Genomic DNA, 25191 nt, shown 5'->3' with positions numbered 1-25191 from the left:
TTGATCAGGGAGACTCAAGTACAGCAGATAGTTTCTATTTTTGATTTTATCCCGTATCTTCAAGCAGTACGACAAGGTTTCATACCAAATATTTTCTATAATCCCATCATTATTTGTCTCTAGTCTCAACCTGTTTATAGCACAAAGACAGTTAACTTGTGACCACCATCAAAATCCTCTTGGAATTAACACAATTAGACATGTCAGTTACAAACATGATTTATCAACGAAAATAATTATCTCTTCCTATATACAGATATATATTTACACGCTCACACATGTATATACACACACACACATATATATATATATATATAGGCATAGGAGTGGCTGTGTGGTAAGCAGCTTGCTTACAAACCACATGGTCCTGGGTTCAGTCCCACTGCATGGCACCTTGGGCAAGTCTCTTCTACTATAGCCTCGGGCCGACCAAAGCCTTGTGAGTGGATTTGGTAGACAGAAACTGAAAGAAGCCCATCGTATATATGTGTGTGTGTGTGTGTATGTGTATGTGTGTGTGTGTGTGTGTGTATGTTTGTGTCTGTGTTTTTCCCCCCAACATCACTTGACAACTGATGCTGGTGTGTTTATGTCCCAGTAACTTAGCAGTTCGGCAAAAGCGAACCGATAGAATAAGTACTAGGGTGACAAAGAATAAGTCCTGGGGTTGATTTGCTCGACTAAAGGCGGTGCTCCAGCATGGCCACAGTCAAATGACGGAAACAACTAAAAGAGTAAGAGTATATATATATATCCTCATTTTGGATAAGTATGTATGTATGCATGTATGTATGAAGGAAATGAATGATGGGGGATCTTAAGTGGTTATCATCAGTCTATGAAGTTGGTAACTGTTTTTTTTTTTTTAATATTTATTACCTGCCAAAACAGAATACAGCTTTTTTTTCACCTATCCTTTTCTTGTTATTGTTTTGACTGAAAATCATCAAGAGATATTAAGCCTGTTTAAAAGGAGAGAGAAAATAGAATTTAATAAAAATCCAAACAAAACTGCTGCAAGTTTTAATATTACGATACTAATCTCAAATCAATGAAAGCTTGTTGGCTGAAGGCGCTTGTTACCATAGCTACACTTCAGGCACTACATTTTCTTTACATTGAGTCGACAGCTGTTGACAAAGCACCATACTTCAATCAACATCTGAATTCAATATTTGTAAGACAATTTGTAAAGTCTAAATCTTTACATACTATTTCGTTAGATGTTTCAGATTATACAAAAATAAAGACAAAAACTTTTTCTCTCTTTCATGTTCCTAGACAATGTTATCTTTAAATTAACCATAAGTGTTACACCTGAACTTTATTATATTGTTAAACACTACTTTATGCGATAATGAATACATACATACATAGATACATACATATATATATATATATATATATATAGATCATCATCATCATCGTTTAATGTCCGCTTTCCATGCTAGCATGGGTTGGACGATTTAACCGAGGTCTGGCGAACCAGATGGCTGCACCAGACTCCAATCTGATCTGGCAGAGTTTCTACAGCTGGATGCCCTTCCTAACGCCAACCACTCCAAGAGTGTAGTGGGTGCTTTTATGTGCCACCGGCACGAGGGCCAGTCAGGCGGTACTGGCAACAGCCATGCTCGAAATGGTGCTTTTTATGTGCCACCTGCACAGGAGCCAGTCCAGCAGTACTGGCAACAACCTCGCTTGAATGTTTTTTTCACATGCCACCAGCACAAGTGCTAGTAAGGCGATGCAGGTAACGTTCATGCTCGAATGGTGTTTTTAACGTGCCATCGGCACGGAAGCCAGCTTGTTGCTCTGACCATGATCTCACTCGTCTGGTAATCTTAGCACTCCACTAGCACGGATGCCAGTCATCGAATTTGATTTCGATTTCACTTGCCTCAACAAGTCTTATGTGTGTATAGCTAATCCCCCCCACAAAAAAAAATGAAGATAAAAACAACAATGCGAGGACGTGGTACATGCAAAGTTTTAAAAGATGCTCAGGGAAAGAAAGAAAGGGTGTTTTACATTTCGAGCAAAGCTCTTCTTCAGAAACAGAGGACGGGAAAATCCAAGAGAAAAGCAAGACGGAGGGAAAAAAATCACCAGCAACCCACATGTAAGTTAGATTTTGATCTATAAAAATATGGGCATGGCTGTCTTGTTAAGAAGGCACAAGAGTGGCTGTGTGGTAAGTAGCTTGCTTACCAACCACATGGTTCTTGGTTCAGTCCCACTACGTGGCACCTTGGGCAAGTGTCTTCAAACTATAGCCTCGCGCCGACCAAAGCCTTGTGAGTAGATTTGGTAGACGGAAACTGAAAGAAGCCTGTCGTATATATTTATATATATATGTATGTGTGTGTATATGTGTGTGTCGGTGTTTGTCCCCCCAGCATCGCTTGACAACCGATGCTGGTGTGTTTACGTCCCTGTAACTTAGCAGTTCGGCAAAAAGAGACTGATAGAATAAGTACTAGGTTTTCAAAGAATAAGTCCTGGGGTCGATTTGCTCGACTAAAGGTGGTGCTCCAGCATGGCCACAGTCAAATGACTGAAAGTAAAGAGAGTTCCCAACCACATGGTCTTGGGTTCAGTCCCACTGTGTGGCATCTTGAGCAATAGTCTTCTAATAGAGCCCTAGTTTGACCAAAGCCTCGTGAGATATAAACTGAAACAAGCTTTTGTGTGTGTATTTTGTGTAAATGGAACCTGTGAAATAGTAGTCATGACCCTTACCGATATCATGTAAATGGTACCCAAAACCATAGGCATGACTGGTGCTAATGTTACGTAAATGGTACCCATGAAATCATAGTTGTGGCTGTTACTGGTGTCGGGTAAAGGGCACCGATGCCGGTGGCATGCAAGAAGCATCCATTATACTCCCAGAGTGCTTGGCATTTAGAAGGGCATCCAGCCATAGAAACCATGCCAGACTAAACTGGAACTTGGTGCTGCTCTTGGGCTTATCAGTTCTAGTCAACTGTCTAACCATTGCTAGCATGGAAAATGGACATTAAATGATGATGATGATGATGGTAATATATGTGCGTGTGTGTGTGTGTGTTTAAATGTACCCTATTTTATACTGAGAATATGTTTTCTATTGACTTTTTATACATGTTAGGCCACTGGTACTCTCTTTTACTTGTTTCAGTCATTTGACTGCGGCCATGCTGGAGCACTGCCTTTAGTCAAGCAAATCACCCCCAGGACTTATTCTTTGTAAGCCTAGTACAAGTGTCTTCTACTATAGCCTTGGGCCAACCAAAGCCATGTGGGTGGATTTGGTAGACGGGAACTGAAAGAAGCCCGTTGTATATATGTATGTATATATATGTATGTATGTGTGTGTATATGTTTGTATGTCTGTGTTTTCCCCCAACATCACTTGACAACTGGTGCTTGTGTTTATGTCCCCCGTAACTTAGCAGTTTGGTAAAAGAGACCGATAGAATAAGTACTAGGCTTACAAAGACTAAGTCCTGGAGTCGATTTGCTTGACTAAAGGTGGTGCTCCAGCATGGCCACAGTCAAATGACTGAAACAAGTAAAAGAGTATATATATATATATATATATATATACACACACACGTCATAAAAATCATTACCTAACATCCATTTTCCATGCTGGCATGGATTAGATGGTTTACCAGAGTTCCAGTCTGATTTAGTTTGGTTTCTACAGCTGGATGCTCTTCCTAACACCAACCACTTTACAGAATATGCTGAATGCCATCCATGTGGCACCGGCACAAGTGCTCTTACATGGCACTGGCACAGGGTCCTTGCAAGTCAATCCTCTTCAGTAGGGAGAGCAGCATTATAACTTCTGCTGAGGAGGACAGGTCTTTCTGGGTACAGTGGCATTAGCACTTCTGCTATGGAGAGATGTGTATATCTGTTTGTGTGTCTTTGTCTTGGAATTTGTTGAGGCAGAATTTCGTGAATTGGATGCCTTTTCTGTTGCTTTCAAGTAAAGTTGTATTTCCCGATGGTCAGGCATATTTTCATGGAGGACTGAGAATGAAGGACATTGCTGTACAACAGTGACACTTACTCTTTCACTTGTTTCAGTCATTTGACTGTGGTCATGCTGGAGCACCGCCTTTAGTCGAGCAAATCGACCTCAGGACTTATTCTTTGTAAGCCTAGTACTTATTCTATCGGTCTCGTTTGCTGAATCGCTAAATTACGGGGACATAAACACACCAGCATCAGTTGTCAAGCGATGTTGGGGGGACAAATACAGACACACCAACACATACATATATATGATGGGCTTCTTTCAGTTTCCATCTACCAAATCCACTCACAAGGCTTTGGTCAGCCTGAAGCTATAGTAGAAGTCACTTGCCCATGGTGTCACGCAGTGGGACTGAACCTGGATCCATGTGGTTCGTAAGCAAGCTACTTACCACACAGCCACTCCTACATCAAGACAAAGAGAAACCAATTCTCTTTCTCTCTAGCACACACATACAAACATGGCTGTATGACAAGTTTGCTTTCGAACCATATGGTTCTAGGTTCAGTCCCACTGCATGGCACCTCAGGCAAGTGTCTTCTACTATAGCCTCGGGCTTTACAGCAGAAAGATAGAATAAGTACCAGGCTTTACAAAAAATAATTAGTACTGGGGTTGATAAGTTGAACTAGAATTTTTCAAAGCAGTGCTTCAGTATGGCTGCAGACTAATGACTGAAACAAGTAGAAAATGAAGATGTGTGTGTGTGTGTGTGTTTGCATACAAACATGTGACTAATGTTATTGACAAGCTGTCTGTTGTGGTCATTGACCTGAATACTCTTTTACTTGTTTCAGTCATTTGACTGTGGCCATGCTGGAGCACTGCTTTTAGTCGAGCAAATTGACCCCAGGACTTATTCTTTGTCAGCCTAGTACTTATTCTATCGGTTCTCTTTTGCCGAACTGCTATGTTACAGGGACGTAAGCACACTAGCATCAGTTGTCAAGCAATGCTGGGGGACAAACACAGACACACACAAACATATATACAACGGGCTTCTCTCAGTTTCCATCTACCAAATCCACTCACAAGGCTTTGGTCAGCCTGAGGCTATAGTAGAAGACACTTGCCCAAGGTGCCACGCAGTGGGACTGAGCCCAGAACCATGTGGTTTGTAAGAAAGCTATTTACCACACAGCCACTCCTAACAAAACAATCATCCCTACCTTAAACTGACCAATATACTTTCTCCATCATTGTTTTATAATTCTAACTACTTTGTTCCAATTCTTATTCACTGTCCATTTCTAAGCTTCCTATCCCAAATTCCCAAATTCTCTCTTTCCTTTCAGCATATGTACGACAACTAATCATTCTCTACTGTCTTTGCTTTCATTGACCAAAGACAGAAAAACTTTCTCTCACCCAAAAGAACTAATTTACCTGAAATTTTGGAATCCCTTCTCTCAACAGCTTACTTACTTAAAAACTCAACACTTTACCTTATAATTGATTATCTCAAATGTCTCCATGCTTTTTATTATTATTATGAGTGGTAAGTAGCTTGCTTACCAACCACATGGTTCCGGGTTCAGTCCCACTACGTCGCACCGTGGGCAAGTGTCTTCTACTATAGCCCCAGCTAGCACGGAAATCGGACGTTAAACGATGATGATGATGCTTTTGTTACTGTATTTCTGTGGAAACACATTACCTTTGTTTCAGTAAATTTTGAAAATAATAAAGAATTCATAAAAATAACTTTGTCATTATTATTAAGTTGATGTTTGGAATATAAATTAACACGAAATTTTGATGGGAAGTTTTAATTCAGATCACTTTGCAGCAGGGAATTTGCGTCACTGAATCCAGAGGGCCAGTATCAAAAGGGTTGAAGATGGAGAGATAAACAAGCTCTGGTGAGCTGTAAATACAGGGGAATTAGTAGTTTCAAAAGGAAGCTCTTCAGGGACCTAATTTCAAAGTGAGACTAAATACAGTTGGATGTAACTCAACATGTTAATTTATTTCTAATATTTTTTTCTGCTTGAAATTTGTGGGGAAGAAGCTAGTCAATGACACAAAGCCTTGTGAGTGGATTTGGTAGACGGAAACTGAAAGAAGTCCATCATATATATGTATGTGTGTGTCTGTGTTTGTCCCCCCAACATTGCTTGACAACCGATTGGTGGTGCGTTTACGTTCTTGTAATTTAGCAGTTCCTTTGGCCAAACCGCTAGGTTACAGGGATGTAAACACACGAACATTGGTTGTCAAGTGTTGGTGGGTGGAACAAACACAGACACACATATACATGATTGTCTTCCTTCAGTTTCCATCTACCAAATCTACTCACAAGGCTTTGGTCGGCCCGAGGCTATAGTAGAAGACACTTGCCCAAACAGGACTGAACCTTGAGCCATGTGGTTGGTAAGCAAGCTGCTTACCACACAGCCATGCCTGCGCCTAACGATAAACGTTGCCCTTTTCAAGCCTAGCCAGGCTCATGGGCCTGGTTTCCCAGTTTCTGTGGCGTATGTGTTCCCCCCAGCTGGAAGGGATGCCAGTCCATTGCAACATTACTCAAGAAACAGGAAGAGAGAGTGAGAGAAAGTTGTGGCGAAAGAGTACAACAGAAGTCGCCACCCCCACACCCCCACCTTCTCCGGAGCCTTGTGGAGCTTTTAGGTGTTTTCACTCAATAAACACACACAACACCTGGTCTGGGAATCGAAACCACGAGTCCACTGCCCTAACCAGTGGGCCATTGCGCCTCCACATGCCTGTGCCTAACTGAACAAAAATAACATACAAGTAAATTGTATTTTATGCTTTTGTTACTGTATTTCTGTGAAAACACATTACCTTTGTTTCAGTGAATTTTGAAAATAATAAAGAATTCATAAAAATAACTTTTTCATTATTATTAAGTTGATGTTTGGAATATAAATTAATACGAAATTTTGAAGGGAAGTTTTAATTCAGATCACTTTGCAGCAGGGAATTTGCATCACTGAATCCAGGGGGCCAGTATCAAAAGGGTTGAAGATGGAGAGATAAACAAGCTCTGGTGAGCTGTAAATACAGGAGAATTAGTAGTTTCAAAAGGAAGCTCTTCAGTGAGACTAAATACAGTTGGATATCTGAACGTGGCCGATGACTGGCACGTAAAAAGCACCCACTACACTCACAGTGTTTGGCGTTAGGAAGGGCATCCAGCTGTAGAAACACTGTCAGATCAGACTGGAGCCTGGTGCAGCCTCCTGGCTCCCCAGACCCTGGTCGAACCGTCCAACCCGTGCTAGCACGGAAAACGGACGTTAAACGATGATGATGATGTAACTCAACAAATTAATTTATTTCTAATATTTTTTTCTGCTACAGGCACAAGGCTTGAAATTTGTGGGGAAGAAGCTAATCAATGACATAGCCCCCAGTGCTCAACTGGTATTTATTTTATCAGTCCCAAAAGGATAAGCAGCAAAGTCAGCTTCAGCAGAATTTGAACTCAGAATGTTACAGCTAAAACACATACTGCTAAGCAGTTTTCTGGTGTGCTAATGATTTTTATTTCTTTATTGGCCACAAGGGGCTAAACATAGAGGGGACAAACAAGAACAGACAAAGGGATTAAGTCAATTACATCGATGCCAGTGTGTAACTGGTACTTAATTTATCGACCCCGAAAGGATGAAAGGCAAAGTTGACCTCAGCAGAATTTGAACTCAGAACATAGTGGCAGATGAAATACCGCAAAGCATTTCACCTGGCATGCTAACGTTTCTGCCAGCTCGCCACCTTTGGTGTGCTAATGATTCTGCTAGTTCACTTCCATTTTCTAATCAAATATTGATAGTCCAGTAATCATTATTGTCAGGTCATCAACCTTGTGCCATCAAGTAAATATGTTGAACAGTCACACATTTGCATTTAAATAAGAAGCTTTACAGCTACTCTACCTTGGCATCATGGAAAGAAGTGAACTAGCTCTGATGAGCTGATGACCATACACGATTACAAACAACTGACAGATTTTAGATGGTTTTTTTTTTACAGAACATCTGCTACTTGTCAATGCAAAACAGGAATTGAGGTTAGAAAACAACAGTGGGGTAATCTCAAACAACAGAAAGCTAGACTACATGTTTTATGTGTATAAACATATGACTAATTTTATTGACAAGCTATGTATTATGGCCACTGACCTCATCAACAACATTAAACTGACCAATAAACCTTCTTTTTCATTCAAAACTTCTTTGGTCTCTAAAGTAACTAAGTAAATGGTTCAGTGATTGGAGCATCAGGCTAACAATCATGAGGTAGTGAGTTCAATCCCCAGACTGGGTTCTGTGTTGTGTTCTTGAACAAAATACTTTATTTCATGTTGTTTCAGTTAAATGCTAACAATGATGATGATAATGATGATGACATGATTCCACATCAAGAATCTTGCAAAACCAAATACAAAAACAAAATAAGGTTGTAGAAAAGATTGTTTGCCAACATAACATGGCAGTCCTGGTTTAGGACTAATGTTACTGTAATTTAGCCCCAGGAGACAGCGTCTCTAGTTGGCTATACAACACGATCTTTGTCTTTACATATGGACACAGATCATGTTGTATGGCCAGTTGGAGACGATGCCTCCTGGGGCTAAATTACAGTAACATTAGTCCTAAATCAGGACTGCCATGTTATGTTGGCAAACAATCTTTATGACAAAGTACTGTTGCTGAATATCTCACGTTGTGAGATTTAAAAATAGTAATTTTCTAAAATAAGGTTGATTACTTCATATCAAGTCAGTGAGATGATAGAAGTCTTATAAGACCAACAATTTTTAGGTGAGTGGGTTAGGCAATACCATTAACCCCAATATGTGACTGGTATCTACCATATTTTAATGTGTATAAGGAACCCTTTTCTGTCAAAAATTAGGTTAAAAAAATATGGGAGTTTCTTAGATATGCACAGTATTATAATCCCTTACAAAACCTTTTGTCCAAATTTTAAGCCCCCAAACCTAGGGGGTTCCGTATACACGTTAAAATACAGTATTTTATCGACCCTGAAAGGATGAAAGGTAAAAATTGACTCTGATGGGATTTGAACACAGAACATAGAGCCTCAGCATATATCACAGGGCATTGTGTCCAAAGCTCCAGCAATTTTGCCAATCAATAAGTTTTTGATGTTTTACAGCCATTTTTATATGAGTGGGTAGTGGGAAGTGAAGGAGATGGCTTTCATTGAAGCAATTGTTTCCTGCGGCCATTCAACAGTATCGTTTTTCACGTCACCCAGGCAAACTGGAACAAGCAGAGTTATGTACCTTGATGGAGATGAGGTTTTTTTTTTCCCTCTCTCACATACACACACACAAACACACAGTAACACACACTCACTCACTCACGCACGCACGCACACAAACGCAATGGTTTGGCTGCAGTAGTAAGGTTTGAACTTAAGATCACAGGATTCAGTACCTTAATAAATAATTAGCGTAGACGTTTATATGTGCATGTGAGTTATATCTATTCTGCAATACTTAAAGGAGGCAAGATGGGGAATTATAACATTTAAGAAGAAAAAAAATGAACAAAACACGTCATTATATAACAATATATTACTGTATATTTACAAAATATAAACAGCTCTGTTGAATAATCAACAAAGAAAACTTCTCACTGAACTGCAATATAGTGGAAGTACGTATGTACACACAAACACATACATATGTACATACGTACATATGTATGTATGTATATATTCACACACACATGTGTATGTGTGTACATATTCCATCAATGCTGTGCTTTCACTGTTGGATGTAGGGATTTTACTTTTTGGTTACGAGAAAGACCAATACGGATTCCACCAGACGGAGAGGTGACTTTCAGAGAGGAAGTGCTGCTAGTGGCTTTACCTGAAAGATTCAATAAAATGAAAACATTAGAAAATACAATAAAATACAAATGAATATTTTTAAATATTGGTCTCACATTTTGGCACATCATCATCATCATCATCGTTTAACGTCCGCTTTCCATGCTAGCATGGGTTGGACAATTTGACTGAGGACTGGTGAACCAGATGGCCGCACCAGTCTCCAATCTGATCTGGCAGAGTTTCTACTGCTGGATGCCCTTCCTAACGCCAACCACTTCAAGAGTGTAGTGGGTGCTTTTACGTGCCACCGGCACGGGGCCGGGAAAGGCGGTAAGTCAATTACATTGACCGCAGCGTTCAACTGGTACTTATTTTATTGGCCCCCAAAGGATGAAAGGCAAAGTCAACCACAGTGGAATTTGAACTCAGAATGTAAAGAGAGATGAAATGCTGCTAAGCATTATGTCCAGCATGCTAACAATTCTGCCAGCTCGCCATTTTATAGATATTTAAAATATTGAAGACAAAAACATAGAATGATAATAATAATGATATTGCTGTTGTTTAGCTCCAGAATGGGGATCTTTTCGGTTTGAATGGCAGTTTTAAAAAATAATTTTTACATAAATAAACACTTTTAAACTTCGTATACTGGTAGAATGTGTTTATAAAACATCTTTTTCTCTTGGTTTTATTGAGAAAATTCTATAGTTTGTAACATATTTGTTGTTTTTTTTCTTCAATTTCTGCAATTTCAACCAATCAGTGATGTCTATTGAGGTAAAAAAACATTCTGTGCCATGGTTTATTTACATTTGTGAAGAAAAAAAATACCCATCCCCCTAACCCTAACCCTAAAACAGATTGAAATGCAATAGATCGATACTAGGGTCATAATTATGGGTGACAATTTCATATGACACCGCTAGAAAAAACTGCCGTTCAAACCGAAAAGATTCCAGAATGGCTCTGATCAAACAGAACTAAAAGCAAGTGTTCTAGCTGTGACCATCCTGTCTCTCTTTTTCTTTTCCCAGACAAAGTGTATCTAAGATTCTATGATCCAAAATGTCTTTTCTTTTTGAAAATGGGAAGGCAGGATTTGAAAGAAATCTCGTTACTACTTGTAGAAAGTCAAGCAACTTCAGGGGCAGACCTGGCTGTGTGGGTAAGAAGCTCATGTGGCAACTATGTGGAAAGCGAACTTCTTTAGCACACAATTATGAGTTTGCTGTTTTAGACCAGTGGTTCAATTCTTAACCATTTTTTACATATGGACCCCTATAGGGTCGATTTGCTGGACTGAAAGAAGCCCGTCGTGTGTGTGTGTCTGTGTTTCTACCCCCAACATCGCTTGACAACCGATGTTGGTGTGTTTACGTCCCCATAACTTAGCGGTTTGGCAAAAGAGGCCTATAGAATAAGTACTAGGCTTACAAAGAATAAGTCCTGGGGTCGATTTGCTCAACTAAAGGCGATGCTCCAGCATGGCCAGTCAAATGAGTGAAACAAGTAAAAGAGTAAATAAATGAGTGGAAATCAGACCAGTGAGTGGGTTAAAGTAACAAGGTACTAAAAGAGAACGACTCTCCCCAGACACAATAAAATATGCTTCAACACACGAATTCACATAAAGAATCTTGCAAACAAAATAAATATCAAGAATTGTATTAAAAAGTTACAATGATTTGTGCTGTAGAAGTACAATCAATTCATTGCACATTGATTTTAACAGAAAACTTTCGTATGGACCCCCAAAAGTCACACGGACCCTAGTTGGGAACCACTGTAATTAGATCCATTATTAGATGCTGCCAGCCGCTCTGATCTTCATTAAATTACATAGAATAAAACTGGAGACTTACCAGGAGGATTCCATATCGGTTGTTTAATGGGTAACTTTGATGATAAGGATGGACTCAAATTACATATTTGAGATTGTGTCACTAAAGGCTTTTTAACTGAAATAAGTGAAGGCACTGAGGGTTGAGATTTCCCAGATGTAGTTGCTACTTTGGTCGTATCTGTGTTCGTACTCTTATGGGACTCTACTGAACTTGAAGGTTCCGAAGGTGTACTTTTACTATTGTCTGGATTTCCTCTTTTGGACGACGATGGAGATTTATTGACAGTTTGTTTTCGTTTTGCTGAAACAGAAATGAAACAAATTTTATATAATTCAACTGACCTCAATCAATGATAATAAGCAGTGATAATTACCATCATTTATACAAGGGGCAGTGGTGAATCTGGCTGAAATAGTAGAGTAAAGGATTAGATCACCACCATCATCACCATCACAGGAAGGAGAAGTACACATTCCCTTCACAGGTCCATCTAGAATGGTGAAAATTGATGTTATTGATTTTCATTTTTCTGTGCTTGCAAGTGTCAAATGGAATTCATTGAGGCAGATTTTCTACTGCTGGATAATCTTCTTGTCACCAATTCTCACCTGTTTCCAAGCAAGGTAATATTTCCTTATGGTCAGACATGTTGTCACAGAAGATTGGGAATGAATAAAACCATTTGTATAATGCTCATTTACAACTAACATGTGATGTCAAAACAAGAAGACACAAACACACGCCTAAAACAGGATCCTGTCAGTTTCCTATACACACACATAAAACAGGCTCCTTTCGGGTTCCATCTGCTAAATCCACTCAAAAAGCTTTGGTTGGCCAGAGGTTAGAGAAGACACTTGCCCAAGGTACTGTATAGTACCTGAGGCAAGTGTCCGTATTACTATCCACTCATATAAATATGAAAAAGAAATGGTTGTAAAACATCTAAAACTTATTGATTGGCAAAATTGTTGGAACTTTAGCTAAGCAGTTTCTCCTGTGCAGTAACATTTCTACCAACTTGCTGACTTAGCAGCAGCAACCATTGCAGTAGTGGCAGCAACAACACCATCGTTGTCGTCATCATCATCATTGTTTAACGTCCGCTTTCTATAAGACAATGACAACAACAATAATTATCCTTTCTACTATAGGCACAAGGCCTGAAATTTGGAGCAAGGGGATAGTCGATTACATCGACCCCAGTGCATAACTGGTACTTTATTTATCAACCCCACAAAAGGACGAAAGACAAAGTTGTCCCCAGTGGCATTTGAACTCAGAACGTGAGGACAGATGAAATACCTATTTCTTTACTACCCACAAGGGGCTAAACACAGAGAGGGCAAACAAGGACAGACAAACAGATTAAGTCGATTATATCAACCCCAGTGCATAACTGGTACTTAATTTATCGACCCCAAAAGGACGAAAGGTAAAGTTGACCCCAGTGGCATTTGAACTCAGAACGTGAAGACAGATGAAATACCTATTTCTTTACTACCCACAAGGGGCTAAACACAGAGAGGGCAAACAAGGACAGACAAAGAGATTAAGTCGATTATATCGACCCCAGTGCATTTGAACTCAGAACGTAAAGACAGACAAAATACCGCTAAGCATTTCGCCCAGCATGCTAACGTTTGTGCCAGCTTGCCGCCTTAATAATAATAATAATGATGATAGCAGTGGTGTTAATATATAACAGCCATGAAACTCATACCTGTTGTTGACTTCTTATTTACACTATTTATATCTTTTTTTGTCTTTGTATTTTTTGCTGTTTTCTTATTTCTTTTCGTAGATTTCTTGCCATAGTCACAGTCTTCTTCGAATTCTTCATCACTTTCTGGAGAGGCACAAATAAAAGAAAAAGGAAAAACAGGGAATAAATTTGGACATGTAAATAAACTAAAGTCTTAAAAAAGAAAGAGAAAATGTGTATTGTGTCTGTAGGAATAGCTGTGTGGATAGGCACAGATGTGGCTGTGTTGTTAAGAAGCTTGCTTCCCAACCATGTGGTCTTGGGTTCAGTTCCATTGTACAGCACCTTAGGAAGTGTCTTTAGCAACAGCCCAGACTGAACAAAACCTTGTGAGTAAATCTGATAGATGGAAACCGACAGAAGTTATTGTGTGTATATGTATATATATATAAATGGTGAAGGCCCCATTCATCATGTATAACCATGTGTTTGCATCTAGAAAGTTACCCTCCGAGGCACAAAGTCCAGACAAGGTTGTTTATGGAAAACCAGCAGTCGCCCATGCATACCAGCCTCCCCTCTCCACTCCACTGATGTTATCCAAGGGAAAGACAAACGTCGATACAGCTTGACACCAGTGGCATCACAACTCATTTCTACAGCTGAGTGAACTGGAGCAATGTGAAATAAACTGTCTTTTATAATTTGTATATATCTAGTTTATCATAAATGCAAAACAACACCATGGAGGAATAGATGCAAGCTTGAATAATAAACTGCAATATGGTAAAGGACTACTGTATATACTATATATATATATATAGCTGGTGGCATGTAAAAAGCACCATTCAAGCGTGATCATTACCAGCGTCGCCTTACTGGCACTTGTGCTGGTGGCACATGAAAAAACATTCGAGCGAGGTCCTTGCCAATGGCATTGGATCGGCTCATGTGCAGGTGGCACGTAAAAAACACCTTTTGAGCATGGCCATTGCCAGTACCGACTGACTGGCCCTCGTGCCAGTGGCACGTAAAAGCACCCACTAAACTCTCGGAGTGGTTGGTGTTAGGAAGGGCATCCAGTTGTAGAAATTCTGCCAGATCAAATTGGAGCCTGGTGCAGCCATCTGGTTCGCCAGTCCTCAGTCAAATCATCCAACCCATGCTAGCATGGAAAGCGGACGTTAAACGATGATGATGATGATATATATATATATATATAAAATGATGGAATTCTTTTAGTTTCTATCAATCAAATCCATTCACAAAGGTTAGAGGTCAAGCAATGGCTTTAGTAGATAACACTCTGGGTGGTGCACAGCAGGACTGAATCCAAAACTGTTGTTGGTATGTAAGCTTCTTAACTTGGGCAAATGTCTTCTACTACAGCCCTGGGGCTGACTCCTACCTTGTGAGCAAATTTGTTAGCTGGAAACTGTGTGGAAGCCCATCATGTGTGTGTGTGTGTGTTTGTGTGTGTGTGTGTGCATGTGTCTTAATTAAGTACTAGGGTTGATTTGTTCAACTAAACCATGCAAGATGGCGCCCAAGCACAGCAGCGGTCCCATGACTGAAATAAGGGAAACAGAAAACAAAAGATAATATATTTCTTTAGTCATCCATCTATGTTTCCAGCTAACAAATTTGCTCACAAGGTAGGAGTCAGCCCCAGGGCTGTAGTAGAAGACATTTGCCCAAGTTAAGAAGCTTACATACCAACCACAGTTTTGGATTCAGTCCTACTGTGCACCACCCAGAGTGTTATCTACTAAAGCCATTGCTTGACCTCTAAGCTTTGTGAATGAATTTGATTGATCGAAACTAAAAGAATCCCATCATTTTTTATATATATATATATATATATATTATATATATATCATCATCATCATCGTTTAACGTCCGCTTTCCATGCTAGCATGGGTTGGATGATTTGACTGAGGACTAGCGAACCAGATGGCTGCACCAGGCTCCATGTTGCAAGAGTAATATAGAAATTGTGATGTAAACATATTGAAAAAGGAGACTGAGAAACATTAATGTTAAATTTACCATCTTCTTCTTCCTCTTCTTGAAAATCAGAATTTGCTTCGTCTTCACTGGAGTCTGGTTCTATCTGAATTTTTTTCCGCGCTGTTCGACCTGATGTTCTCCGAAGCCGGACACTGTTTTTTGATTCTTCTTCATCAGTAACTGTACCTAGATATTCTATTTCATCAGATGGACCCCTCATAGCTGGGGCACGAGGAAGAGCTGCAGAAAAAAAAAAGATAAAGAAGAAAATGATGAGTAAAGACAAATGAAAGGGAACAAAACATTTTTAAGTGTGTATTGTAAATGAGATGAAATACAAGGAACACGAAATTTAAGGTGCTGAATTATTGGTTCCAAATTCTGGCACAAGACCAGCAGGTTCAGGGGAGGGGGTAAGTCAATTACATCGAATCAAGTGCTTATTTTATTGACCCCGAAGGGGTGAAAGGCGTGGAAGGTGGATGTTAAACGATGATGATGATATATATATAAATTATAATTTAGGGTATTTAAGAGATACCACCATGCTGGAAGTAGCAGTCAAAACTTGACTCTAAAAAACCACATTTAATGTGGTTTTAGAGTCAAGTTTTGACTGCTAATTCCAGCGTGGTGCTATCTCTTAGATACCCCAAATTATAATTTTAAATAACTATTACCTTTGAAGGTTTTTATTTCCATGCTGGCCACCTGATAAGATTGGTATTTAAATATCGATCTTATCCTTATTTATATATATATATATGACAGGCTTCTATCAGTTTCTGTTGACCAAATCCATTCCCAAGGCTTTGGTTGGTGCAGGCCACACATACAATGGGCTTCTTCCAGTTTTTATTTAGCAAATCTACTCCTGAGGCTTTGGTTAGCTTGGGGCTGTAGTAGAAAACACTTGCCTAAGCTGCTACACAGTGGGATTGAACACGAAACTATGAGGTTGGAAAGTGAAACATTTGCACCCACTAGTATCAAAAGTCATCATCACCATCATTTAACATCCGTTTTCTATGCTGGCATGGGTTGGACAGTTTGACTAAGGTCTTGAGAGCAGGTGGCTGCACCAAGCTACAATCTGATCTGGCAATGTTTCTACAGCTGGATGCCCTTCCTAACGACAACCATTCCAAGAATGTAGTGGATGCTTTTTATGTGCCACCAGCACAGGAGCCAGTAAGACAGGCCTGGCATCAATCACGTCCGAATAGTGCTTTTTACATGCCACCAGCACGGGGACCAGTCAGGGGTTACTGGCATCGGCCATGTTTGGATGGTGCTTTTTACGTGCCACCAGCACAGGTGCCAGTCTGGCAGTCCTGGCATCGATCATGTTCGGATAGTGCCACCAACATTGGGAGCCAGTCAGAGGGTACTGGTATCAGGGGATACTGATATATATGTATATGCATATATATATATATATATAATATATATATATATATATATAATATATATATATATAGACACACACACACATATATCATCATCATCATCATCATCGTTTAACGTCCGCTTTCCATGCTAGCATGGGTTGGACGGTTCAACTGGGGTCTGGCAAGACCGAACGCTGCACCAGGCCAGTCAGATCTGGCAGTGTTTCTACAGCTGGATGCCCTTCCTAACGCCAACCACTCTGAGAGTGTAGTGGGTGATTTTATGTGCCACCGACACAAGTGCCAGACGAGGCTGGCAGACGGCCACGCTCGGATGGTGTTTTTTATGTGCCACCGACACAGGTGCCAGACGAGGCTGGCAGACGACCACGCTCGGATGGTGTTTTCTTATGTGTCACCGACACAGGTGCCAGACGAGGCTGGCGAACGGCCACGCTCGGATGGTGTTTGTTACGTGCCCTCAGCACGGAGGCCAGTCGATGCGGTACTGGCTACGGTCACGTTCGGATGGTTTTCTTATGTGCCACCGGCACTGGTACCACAAGGATACAAATTCCATTGATGTTCATCTATTTTGATTTGGTTTGATTTGATTTTCACTTGCCTCAACAGGTCTTCACAAGTGTCACAAGAAGGAAGGTATGCACAGGTGGACTGACTACGTGCCAGGTAGGGGCCACGGGTTATGGCTTCACTAGTCTTGCCGGGTCTTCTCACGCACAGCATACTTCCATAGGTCTCGGTCTCTAGTCATTTCCATGGTGAGACCTAACGTCCGAAGGTCGTGCTTCACCACCTCGTCCCAGGTTTTCCTGGGTCTACCTCTTCCACGGGTTCCCTCAACTGCTAGGGATTGGCACTTTCTCACACACCTATCTTCATCCATTCTCGCCACATGACCATACCAGCGCAATCGTCTCTCTTGCACACCACAACTGATGCTTCTTAGGTACAACATTTCTCTCAAGGTACTAACGCTCTGTCGAGTAAGTACACTGACATTACACATCCATCGGAGCATACTGGCTTCATTCCTCACGAGCTTACGCATGTCCTCAGCAGTCACGGCCCATGTTTCACTGCCATGTAGCATAGCTGTTCGTACACATGCATCATACAGTCTGCCTTTTACTCTGAGCGAGAGGCCTTTAGTCACCAGCAGAGGTAAGAGCTCCCTAAACTTTGCCCAGGCTATTCTTATTCTAGCAGTTACACTTTCAGCGCACCCAGCCCTACTACTGACTTGGTCACCTAGATAGCGGAAGCTATCAACTACTTCTAGTTTTTCCCCCCGGAAAGTGATGGAAGTTGTTTTCTGCAGATTTTCGGAGGTCAATGCTCCCGAGCATCTGCCACATACAAAAACTATCTTCCCAGTTAGCCTACCTTTGACATTGCTGCACCTCTTATGTGTCCATAGCTTACACTGGGTACATCTTATAGAGTTCTACCTACACCTTTTCTACAGATCGAGCAGGGCCATCTTCCTGAGGATATTTGTGGATTGTCTACCTTTCTACTTATTAGTACTTTGGTTTTAGCTAGGTTGACTCTAAGGCCCCTCGATTCTAGACCCTCCTTCCACACCTGGAACTTCTCCTCCAGTTCTGATAGTGACTCAGCAATTAGAGCGAGGTCGTCGCATAGAGGAGCTCCCAGGGGCAACCTGTCTGAATTCCTCCACAATTGCCTGGAGGACTATGATAAATAGGAGGGGGCTGAGAACTGAACCCTGGTGGACCCCAACCTCTACTTTGAATTCTTCTGTGTACATGTTGCCAACCCTAACCTTACTTACAGCATCTCTGTACATGGCTTGCACAGCCCTCACCAGCCATTCATCTATCCTAGTTTCCTCATTGACCACCAGATGAGGGATCAGGGGACCCTATCAAAGGCTTTCTCCATGTCAACGAAAGCCAGGTACAGGGGCTTATCTTTGGCTAGGTATTTCTCCTGCAGCTGCCTTACCAGGAATATAGCATCAGTGGTGCTTTTCCCTGGCACGAACCCAAACTGCATCTCATCTAAACTAACTCTCTCTCTAATTAGTTGGGCTATGACCCTCTCCGTAACCTTCATTACCTGATCCAACAGCTTGATACCTCTGTAATTATTTGTATCTAGGGCATCACCTTTACCTTTGTAGCAGTTGACTAGTATGCTGCTACACCAGTCATTGGGTATGACTCCTTCGTGTATCACCTGGTTGACTATACGGGTGACTAGGTTATAGCCGACACTGCCAGATATTTTGAGCATCTCTGCAGTAATTCCTGATGGGCCTGGGGCTTCCCTGTCTTCATGCTTCTAATTGCCTTAGCGACCACGGAGCTATCAACTCGGATAGCTGGTCCCTCTGTTGGGTCAACATTCGGCAGACTCTCTTATCCATTCATTTTCTTTATTCAGCAACCTTTCATAGTGGCATCTCCAAACCTCTCTCTTTGCATCCTCATTTAGCGCAAGTGAACCATCATCCATGCGAACACACTTCTCTCCTACCACATCACGATTCTCTCTCACACACTGTCTTGCAACACGAAATACCTCAAGTCTTTCATCCTCACGGCTCAGAACATTGGCAAATTTTTTCTTATCCGCTTCCCCTCTGGCTAAATAAACCTGTCTCCTAGCTTCCCTTCTGACTGTCTGATACAATTCCCTGCTACCACCGTTCTTCCAGTCCTTCCAAGCCTGTCTCTTTTGTCTAATAGCCCTGTCAACCACAGTGTTCCACCACCATGTTACTCTGGGTCGAGATGGTACTTTGCTCCATCCACAGATCTGGTCAGTGGCTGTCAGCAGATTGTCCCGTAGGAATCTCCAGCTGTCTTCCACATTAAGTGAAGCTATATCCCCTTCTATTTCGTCAAAGGCTTCGAGTAGTATGTCTCTAAATCTCTGTCCATTTGCAGGATCTTTAAGCTTCCAGACCCTTCTCCTCCAAGCAGGTCTTCTTCTGGGCAACCATTTAGCTCTGATCCTGAAGTCGCTAACTACTAATCTATGTTGAGGAGTACATTCTTCGCCTGGAAAGGTTTTGGCATTTATAAGCAGCCCTCTTTCCCTTTTTCTGGCAAGGATGTAGTCAATCTGGCTAGTGTGTCTGCCAGAACGGTAGGTGACTAGGTGAGAGGTGGGTTTCCTGAAGTTGGTATTGCAGACCATAAGGTCATTTGCATCGCAGAACTCCAGCAGCCTGGTTCCCTCCTCATTACGAGAGCCAAAACCGTAGCCTCCATGAACGCCATGGAAGCCCCCGACATGCCGTCCAACATGTCCATTGAAATCACCTGCCACGAAGAGAAGGTCACTGTCATTTGTCAATGAGGTAGTCCGCAATAGGGTGTCATAGAATTGGTCTTTTTGTCCTTCCGGTAGCCCTGGTTGAGGGGCATATGCCGAGATGATGGTAGCTGTCCTATGGTGAAGGACTAATCTAATTTTAATTACTCTGTCACTTACTCTGACTACCTCGATTACCTTACCTACCCATTTCTCCGCGAGAAGTATACCCACGCCCCCGACCCCGTCAGTGTTCCCTGCCCAGAAAATCTTGTACCTGTGTTCCTTGCCTGTGAGGAGCCTAGCGGAACCTATACACATATGTGTGTATATATATATATATATATATATATATATATAAAGTGTTAAATAGAAATTATACTTACAAGGCATGGCAGATTGTTTAACAGAATTCTTAGGGATGCATTCTTCAATTTCTTTGTGCAATAATGGAGGAGCCACGTGGGAAGGAGATTTTGGTGGTGAATGGATGTCATGTCGAGATAATTTCAAAGACTCAACTCGCTCTGATGCAGAATTCTTCACTGGGGTGTCTTGAAAATCGCTAGCATCCTTGTTCTGAGGTTCTTCTTTCAAGCCGGTACCAATTTCCTGCATAGACATCTCCATTGCCAACTTAAGTTCTCGTTCAAACAGTTTGTCATCCAATTTCTTCCTAAGATTTATGACATAAAAAAAAAACTTCATATAATTGAAGAGTTACCATTTATCTCATTGGACTGTGTCCATGCTGGAGCACCACCTTTAAGGGTTTAGATGAACAAGTACTTACTTTTTTTTTTAGAGTCTGGTACTTATTCTATTGATCTCTTTTGTTGAATCACAAAGTTATAGAGATGTTAGGAGTGGCTGTGTGGTAAGTAGCTTGCTTACGAACTACATGGTTACGGGTTCAGTCCCACTGCGTGGCACCTTGGGCAAGTGTCTTCTACTATAGCCTCGGGTCGACCAAAGCCTTGTGAGTGGATTTGGTAGACGGAAATTGAAAAAAAGCCTGTCGTATGTATATATATATAAATATATGTATGTGTGTGTATATATATTTGTGTGTCTGTGTATGTCCCCACTCCCAACATCGCTTGACAACCGATGCTGGTGTGTTTACATCCCCGTAACTTAGCGGTTTGGTAAAAGAGACCAATAAATTAAGTACTAGGCTTCCAAAGAATAAGTCCTGGGGTCGATTTGCTCGACTAAAGGCGGTGCTCCAGCATGGCCACAGTCAAATGACTGAAACAAGTAAAAGAGTAAACCAGCAGCAGTTGTCAAGCAGTAAGGTGGGGCATGGACAAACACAAAGACACACACACACACATATATGATGAGCTTCTTTCAGTTTCCATCTACCAAATTCATTCACAAGATATTGGCAAGCCAGGGGCTATAGTAGAAGATACTTGCCCAAGGTGCCATGCAGTGGGATCAAACCTGAAACCACATGTTAAAGACCATGTTTTTATCAATCCCCAGAAGGATGAAAAGCAAATGGTGGGATTTGAACTTAGAATGTAAAGAATCAGAACAAAGATAGCAAGGCATTTAGTCCAACTCTACCATGTCTATATATCTACCAACTTTTTACAATATTATTAATATCAATGAGAAATCAATACAAACCTTTTTTGTTTGGATTTTCCTTCCCCAGAAGAACTGGATTGTGAATTAGATTTTTTAGATTTCTCTTCAGCAGTAGGTTTAGATCTTTTAGAAGGAGGAGCCTTGGTCTGTCTAAAATCTTCTGGAAAATAGAATTGTATTAAAGTATAAAATTAATTCAACCCATTTTATTACAAAAGTAAAAATAGTAATAAAATTAATAATAATCCTTGCAGGGTAGCCATGTATCTTCTATACAACAATGAACCTGTTTCTGTCCCTTTTATTAATACCCAGCATAAAGCCACTGCCCTTGCTTGAGTTAATGCCACAAAAAGAAAAGAAGAAACACAGCCAGTACACACTGTTAAGTGGTTGGTGTTAGAAAGGACATCCTGCAATAGACACCAAGCTAAAGCAGACAGTTGAACACAAAGCAATCCTTGAACTTGGTGAACCATTCAACCCATCCATGCCAGCACGGAAGACAGATGTTAAAGGATAATGATAACGATGGTCTGAATGCTTATTCTATCATCAATCATTCAATTATTTAGTGAAAGTGTAGTAATACTCAATCACATTCTGTTATCTTGAAAAAGGATAAGGCAGCGAGCTGGCAGAAACGTTAGTACGCCGGGCGAAATGCTTAGCGGTATTTCGTCTGCCGTTATGTTCTGAGTTCAAATTCCGCTGAGGTCGACTTTGCCTTTCATCCTTTCGGGGTCGATAAATTAAGTACCAGTTACGCACTGGGGTCGATGTAATCGACTTAATCCGTTTGTCTGTCCTTGTTTGTCCCCTCTGTGTTTAGCCTCTTGTGGGCAATAAAGAAATAAGAAAGTGTCAGTAATGCATTTCCTCCAAGAACACAGAAGGCAGACAAACATATATCGCATTCTGTGAAGCACAACAGAATGGCATGAAAAAAGATTTTGAAATCATTACCACATAGTTAATTATCTTGTCTAGTACTTTATCCTTGTAGACGTTTATGTTTAACCAATAAGGCAGTTAGAAAACAAAGATATTCTACAGGAGCACAAGGACAATATAACACCATATTAATGCTAGAAACACACAAAAGCAAAAATATGTGGTAGGGTCAAATAGAAAGACATAATTTCAAGCTTACCATCACCACTATCTTCATTTCCAAATGCTGATGCATAACTAATATTCTTCCTTCAAAAAATAAAAAAAAATACCATATGTATATAAATATATATATATATATATCCTTTAAGTTTATTTATGGGAAAGGTTTTGAATTTGCATATAAGAGCCCCTATTTTATTATGCCAGCTATTGAAAGGCAAATTTACTGCAGGGTTCATCCCAAGATAACATTCTTTATAGATTTGTTATGTTTAGAAACACAATATATCTCAGAAGGAATTGAAAATCAGCCCAGCAACAGCTAATGAAAATGCCAGATGCTTCTTGGTCTCACTGGGCCTTGTCAATAGCATGCACTCTAGCCAGCTATATGCCTAAACAAGATTTGTCATGTCCAATATATAAGAAATGGGACAAAACATTTATTTGTATTGCAATAAATAAAAATCAATATAAACAAAGCAATATTAAGTTAAAATAGCCATATGCATATCATATTTAATGTAAATACATCGTTAAAAGGCAATTTACTGCAATATTCATCCAGTATCTTGTTATTATGTTAACCACAGCTCCTCCACTGTTTGTTTTTTTTTTAAAAAAGCAGCATTCAGATCTGGGAACTTCTGCATTAATTAAGGATTTTGAAAGCATGAATAAATAATATCTCGACATAGGCCCTTTTGTACAAACTTCTTCATACCCTTAGAAAAAATATTTTCAGTTGAAAGATGAACCAAGCCCTTTTTACAAACTTCTTTATGCCCTTAGGAAAAATATTTTCAGTTGAAAGATAATCCACATATGCACTGTTTCTTTCACTTGCTGATCCCTACAAATTAACCAAATTAAGGCATCTTTGAATGGAGCTAACAAGTGATAGACATTGAGTGAAGTCTGAACTACATGTCCAAACCCATCAGCCCAGCACTAATCATTGCATCCAGCCCTATCCACCAAGAACGTCAGCCCCCCAGGATTTCCCTCACAGGTCTGGAGGGGTCTGTCAAGGGCATGAAGTACTTACACTTCATTCGGACCCAGCGAGTAAGAAAATGGCATTCCTTCGGTATTGGTCTAGAGCAGTGGTTCTCAACTGAGGTCCATATGGCCCTTGAGGGTCCAGGCAAGAAAAATAATTAGGGCTACACAATAGTATTTTAAGGGGCCTCTGAAAAAATGTTGCTTTAGATGTATGTATTGCAAAATACAACTCGGGTTCTTTCTCTAATGTTTTACATGGTTAAACCTAGACTAGTTTTTAGACATCGAGTAGATTTGGGGGTCTACTAGAATAAAATAGCAATCAAAGGGGTCTAAAAATGGTTGAGAACCCCTAGTCTAGAGTGTCGGTATGAAGAGACGACGTTATTCACCCGGTATTTCAGCCTAGCCTCTTTATCTATGTTATAAGGGGAGGTTTTGTGAGTGAATGACGTCATATACCAATATCGAAGGATCGCAAGAGAAATAAGTACAAGGCTAATTATTTGGAGAGGAAAAGTTATCTGTTCTATATTCATTTGTTACCCTGTCGCACGGCAACAACTTTAACCAAATCCTTGGCAGGAACGTAAGACAAAAGTCGATCTCAACTGGATTTGAACTCTTATTATAAAACAGGAATATAAAATGATTTAATTCGGCGCGCGGTCGTTTCTGTCATACTACGATATTTGTTTAATGATTCCTGGCAAGTGCCGAGGACATCGGAAACTACCAAAGCAGACACTACTGCATATAAACATCCATCTCTAAGTTCGAATATTTTGGTTAATTATTTATCAAATCATTAACATCTCATCTTCACTTCATTTTTGTCATAAAATAAGACAACAAAAAAAGCAAACTATGTTTAAAACACAAAAAATGAAAACTATATATTATGTATAGGCCTGTTTGAAAACAATATATATATGTATAATATTAAATTTCCGATGCTACATTTGAGGAAATGTTGATAAGAGATAGTTAATAATATTCTTCTTAATTATAAAATAAAAAGGAACACGTTACTTTGAAAGATAATTATAACCAAATTAAAACAAAATACGCACACACATGCTAAAATATAATACACATAGTGGACAAACAACATATATTCATTTTTATAAGATCCCAAAATTTGTGTGAGAACAACACCACGCTTCTTTAATTTCGAATAAAATTAATCCTTAATGTTGCTTACCGACTCGATCGCTTCTCTAACATAGTTTAAAATACATAAAGGAGGGTAAAATTCATAAAAATATATCTTTACAATCGTCCGGATGTTTCCCTTAAAATCAAAACATTAAGTTTTCCCTCCATTTCCTCTCTGACAAA

At 40.2% G+C, this 25191-nt stretch overlaps 1 protein-coding gene across 5 annotated transcripts; it reads right to left on the bottom strand.

Annotated features, from left to right (window-relative positions):
- Positions 1 to 508: 508 nt before the first annotated feature.
- Positions 509 to 25191, bottom strand: LOC115214153 (RAD51-associated protein 1). Of its 5 annotated transcripts, none has more exons than XR_004999970.1 (9): positions 25127 to 25191; positions 22883 to 22932; positions 21769 to 21889; positions 20517 to 20806; positions 15470 to 15670; positions 13439 to 13564; positions 11734 to 12015; positions 9726 to 9905; positions 509 to 541 (listed from the first exon to the last, which is right to left on the bottom strand). XR_004999970.1 is itself a non-coding variant. In XM_036504591.1 (8 exons), the coding sequence occupies exons 1-8, from the start codon at positions 25174 to 25176 to the stop codon at positions 9784 to 9786; spliced, it is 1242 nt and encodes a 413-aa protein (XP_036360484.1). In that variant the 5' UTR covers positions 25177 to 25191; the 3' UTR covers positions 9588 to 9783. The 5 variants fall into 5 exon arrangements, 3 of the variants coding, with proteins under 3 accessions (XP_036360484.1, XP_029639088.1, XP_029639089.1); XR_004999971.1 differs by lacking the exon at positions 509 to 541 and adding an exon at positions 770 to 789 and having other exon boundaries at positions 9734 to 9905; XM_036504591.1 differs by lacking the exon at positions 509 to 541 and having other exon boundaries at positions 9588 to 9905.

Source organism: Octopus sinensis, linkage group LG7 (genome assembly GCF_006345805.1).
Source record: "Octopus sinensis linkage group LG7, ASM634580v1, whole genome shotgun sequence".
Classification (NCBI taxonomy): Eukaryota; Metazoa; Mollusca; class Cephalopoda; order Octopoda; family Octopodidae; genus Octopus; species Octopus sinensis.
The sequence above is the reverse complement of the archived record's forward strand: the minus strand, read 5'-3'. Positions and strand labels throughout refer to the sequence as shown.

What these genes read in the sequence shown, in the direction of transcription:
- LOC115214153 (XM_036504591.1), bottom strand. Translation starts at nt 25,176, where the DNA reads ATGGAGGGAAAACTTAATGTTTTGATTTTAAGGGAAACATCCGGACGA. An exon ending in GGAAAATCCAAACAAAAAAG is followed by an intron (nt 20,807 to 21,768) that starts GTTTGTATTGAT and finishes CATAAATCTTAG; the next exon opens with GAAGAAATTGGATGACAAAC. An exon ending in AAATAAGAAGTCAACAACAG is followed by an intron (nt 12,016 to 13,438) that starts GTATGAGTTTCA and finishes TTTCTGTTTCAG; the next exon opens with CAAAACGAAAACAAACTGTC.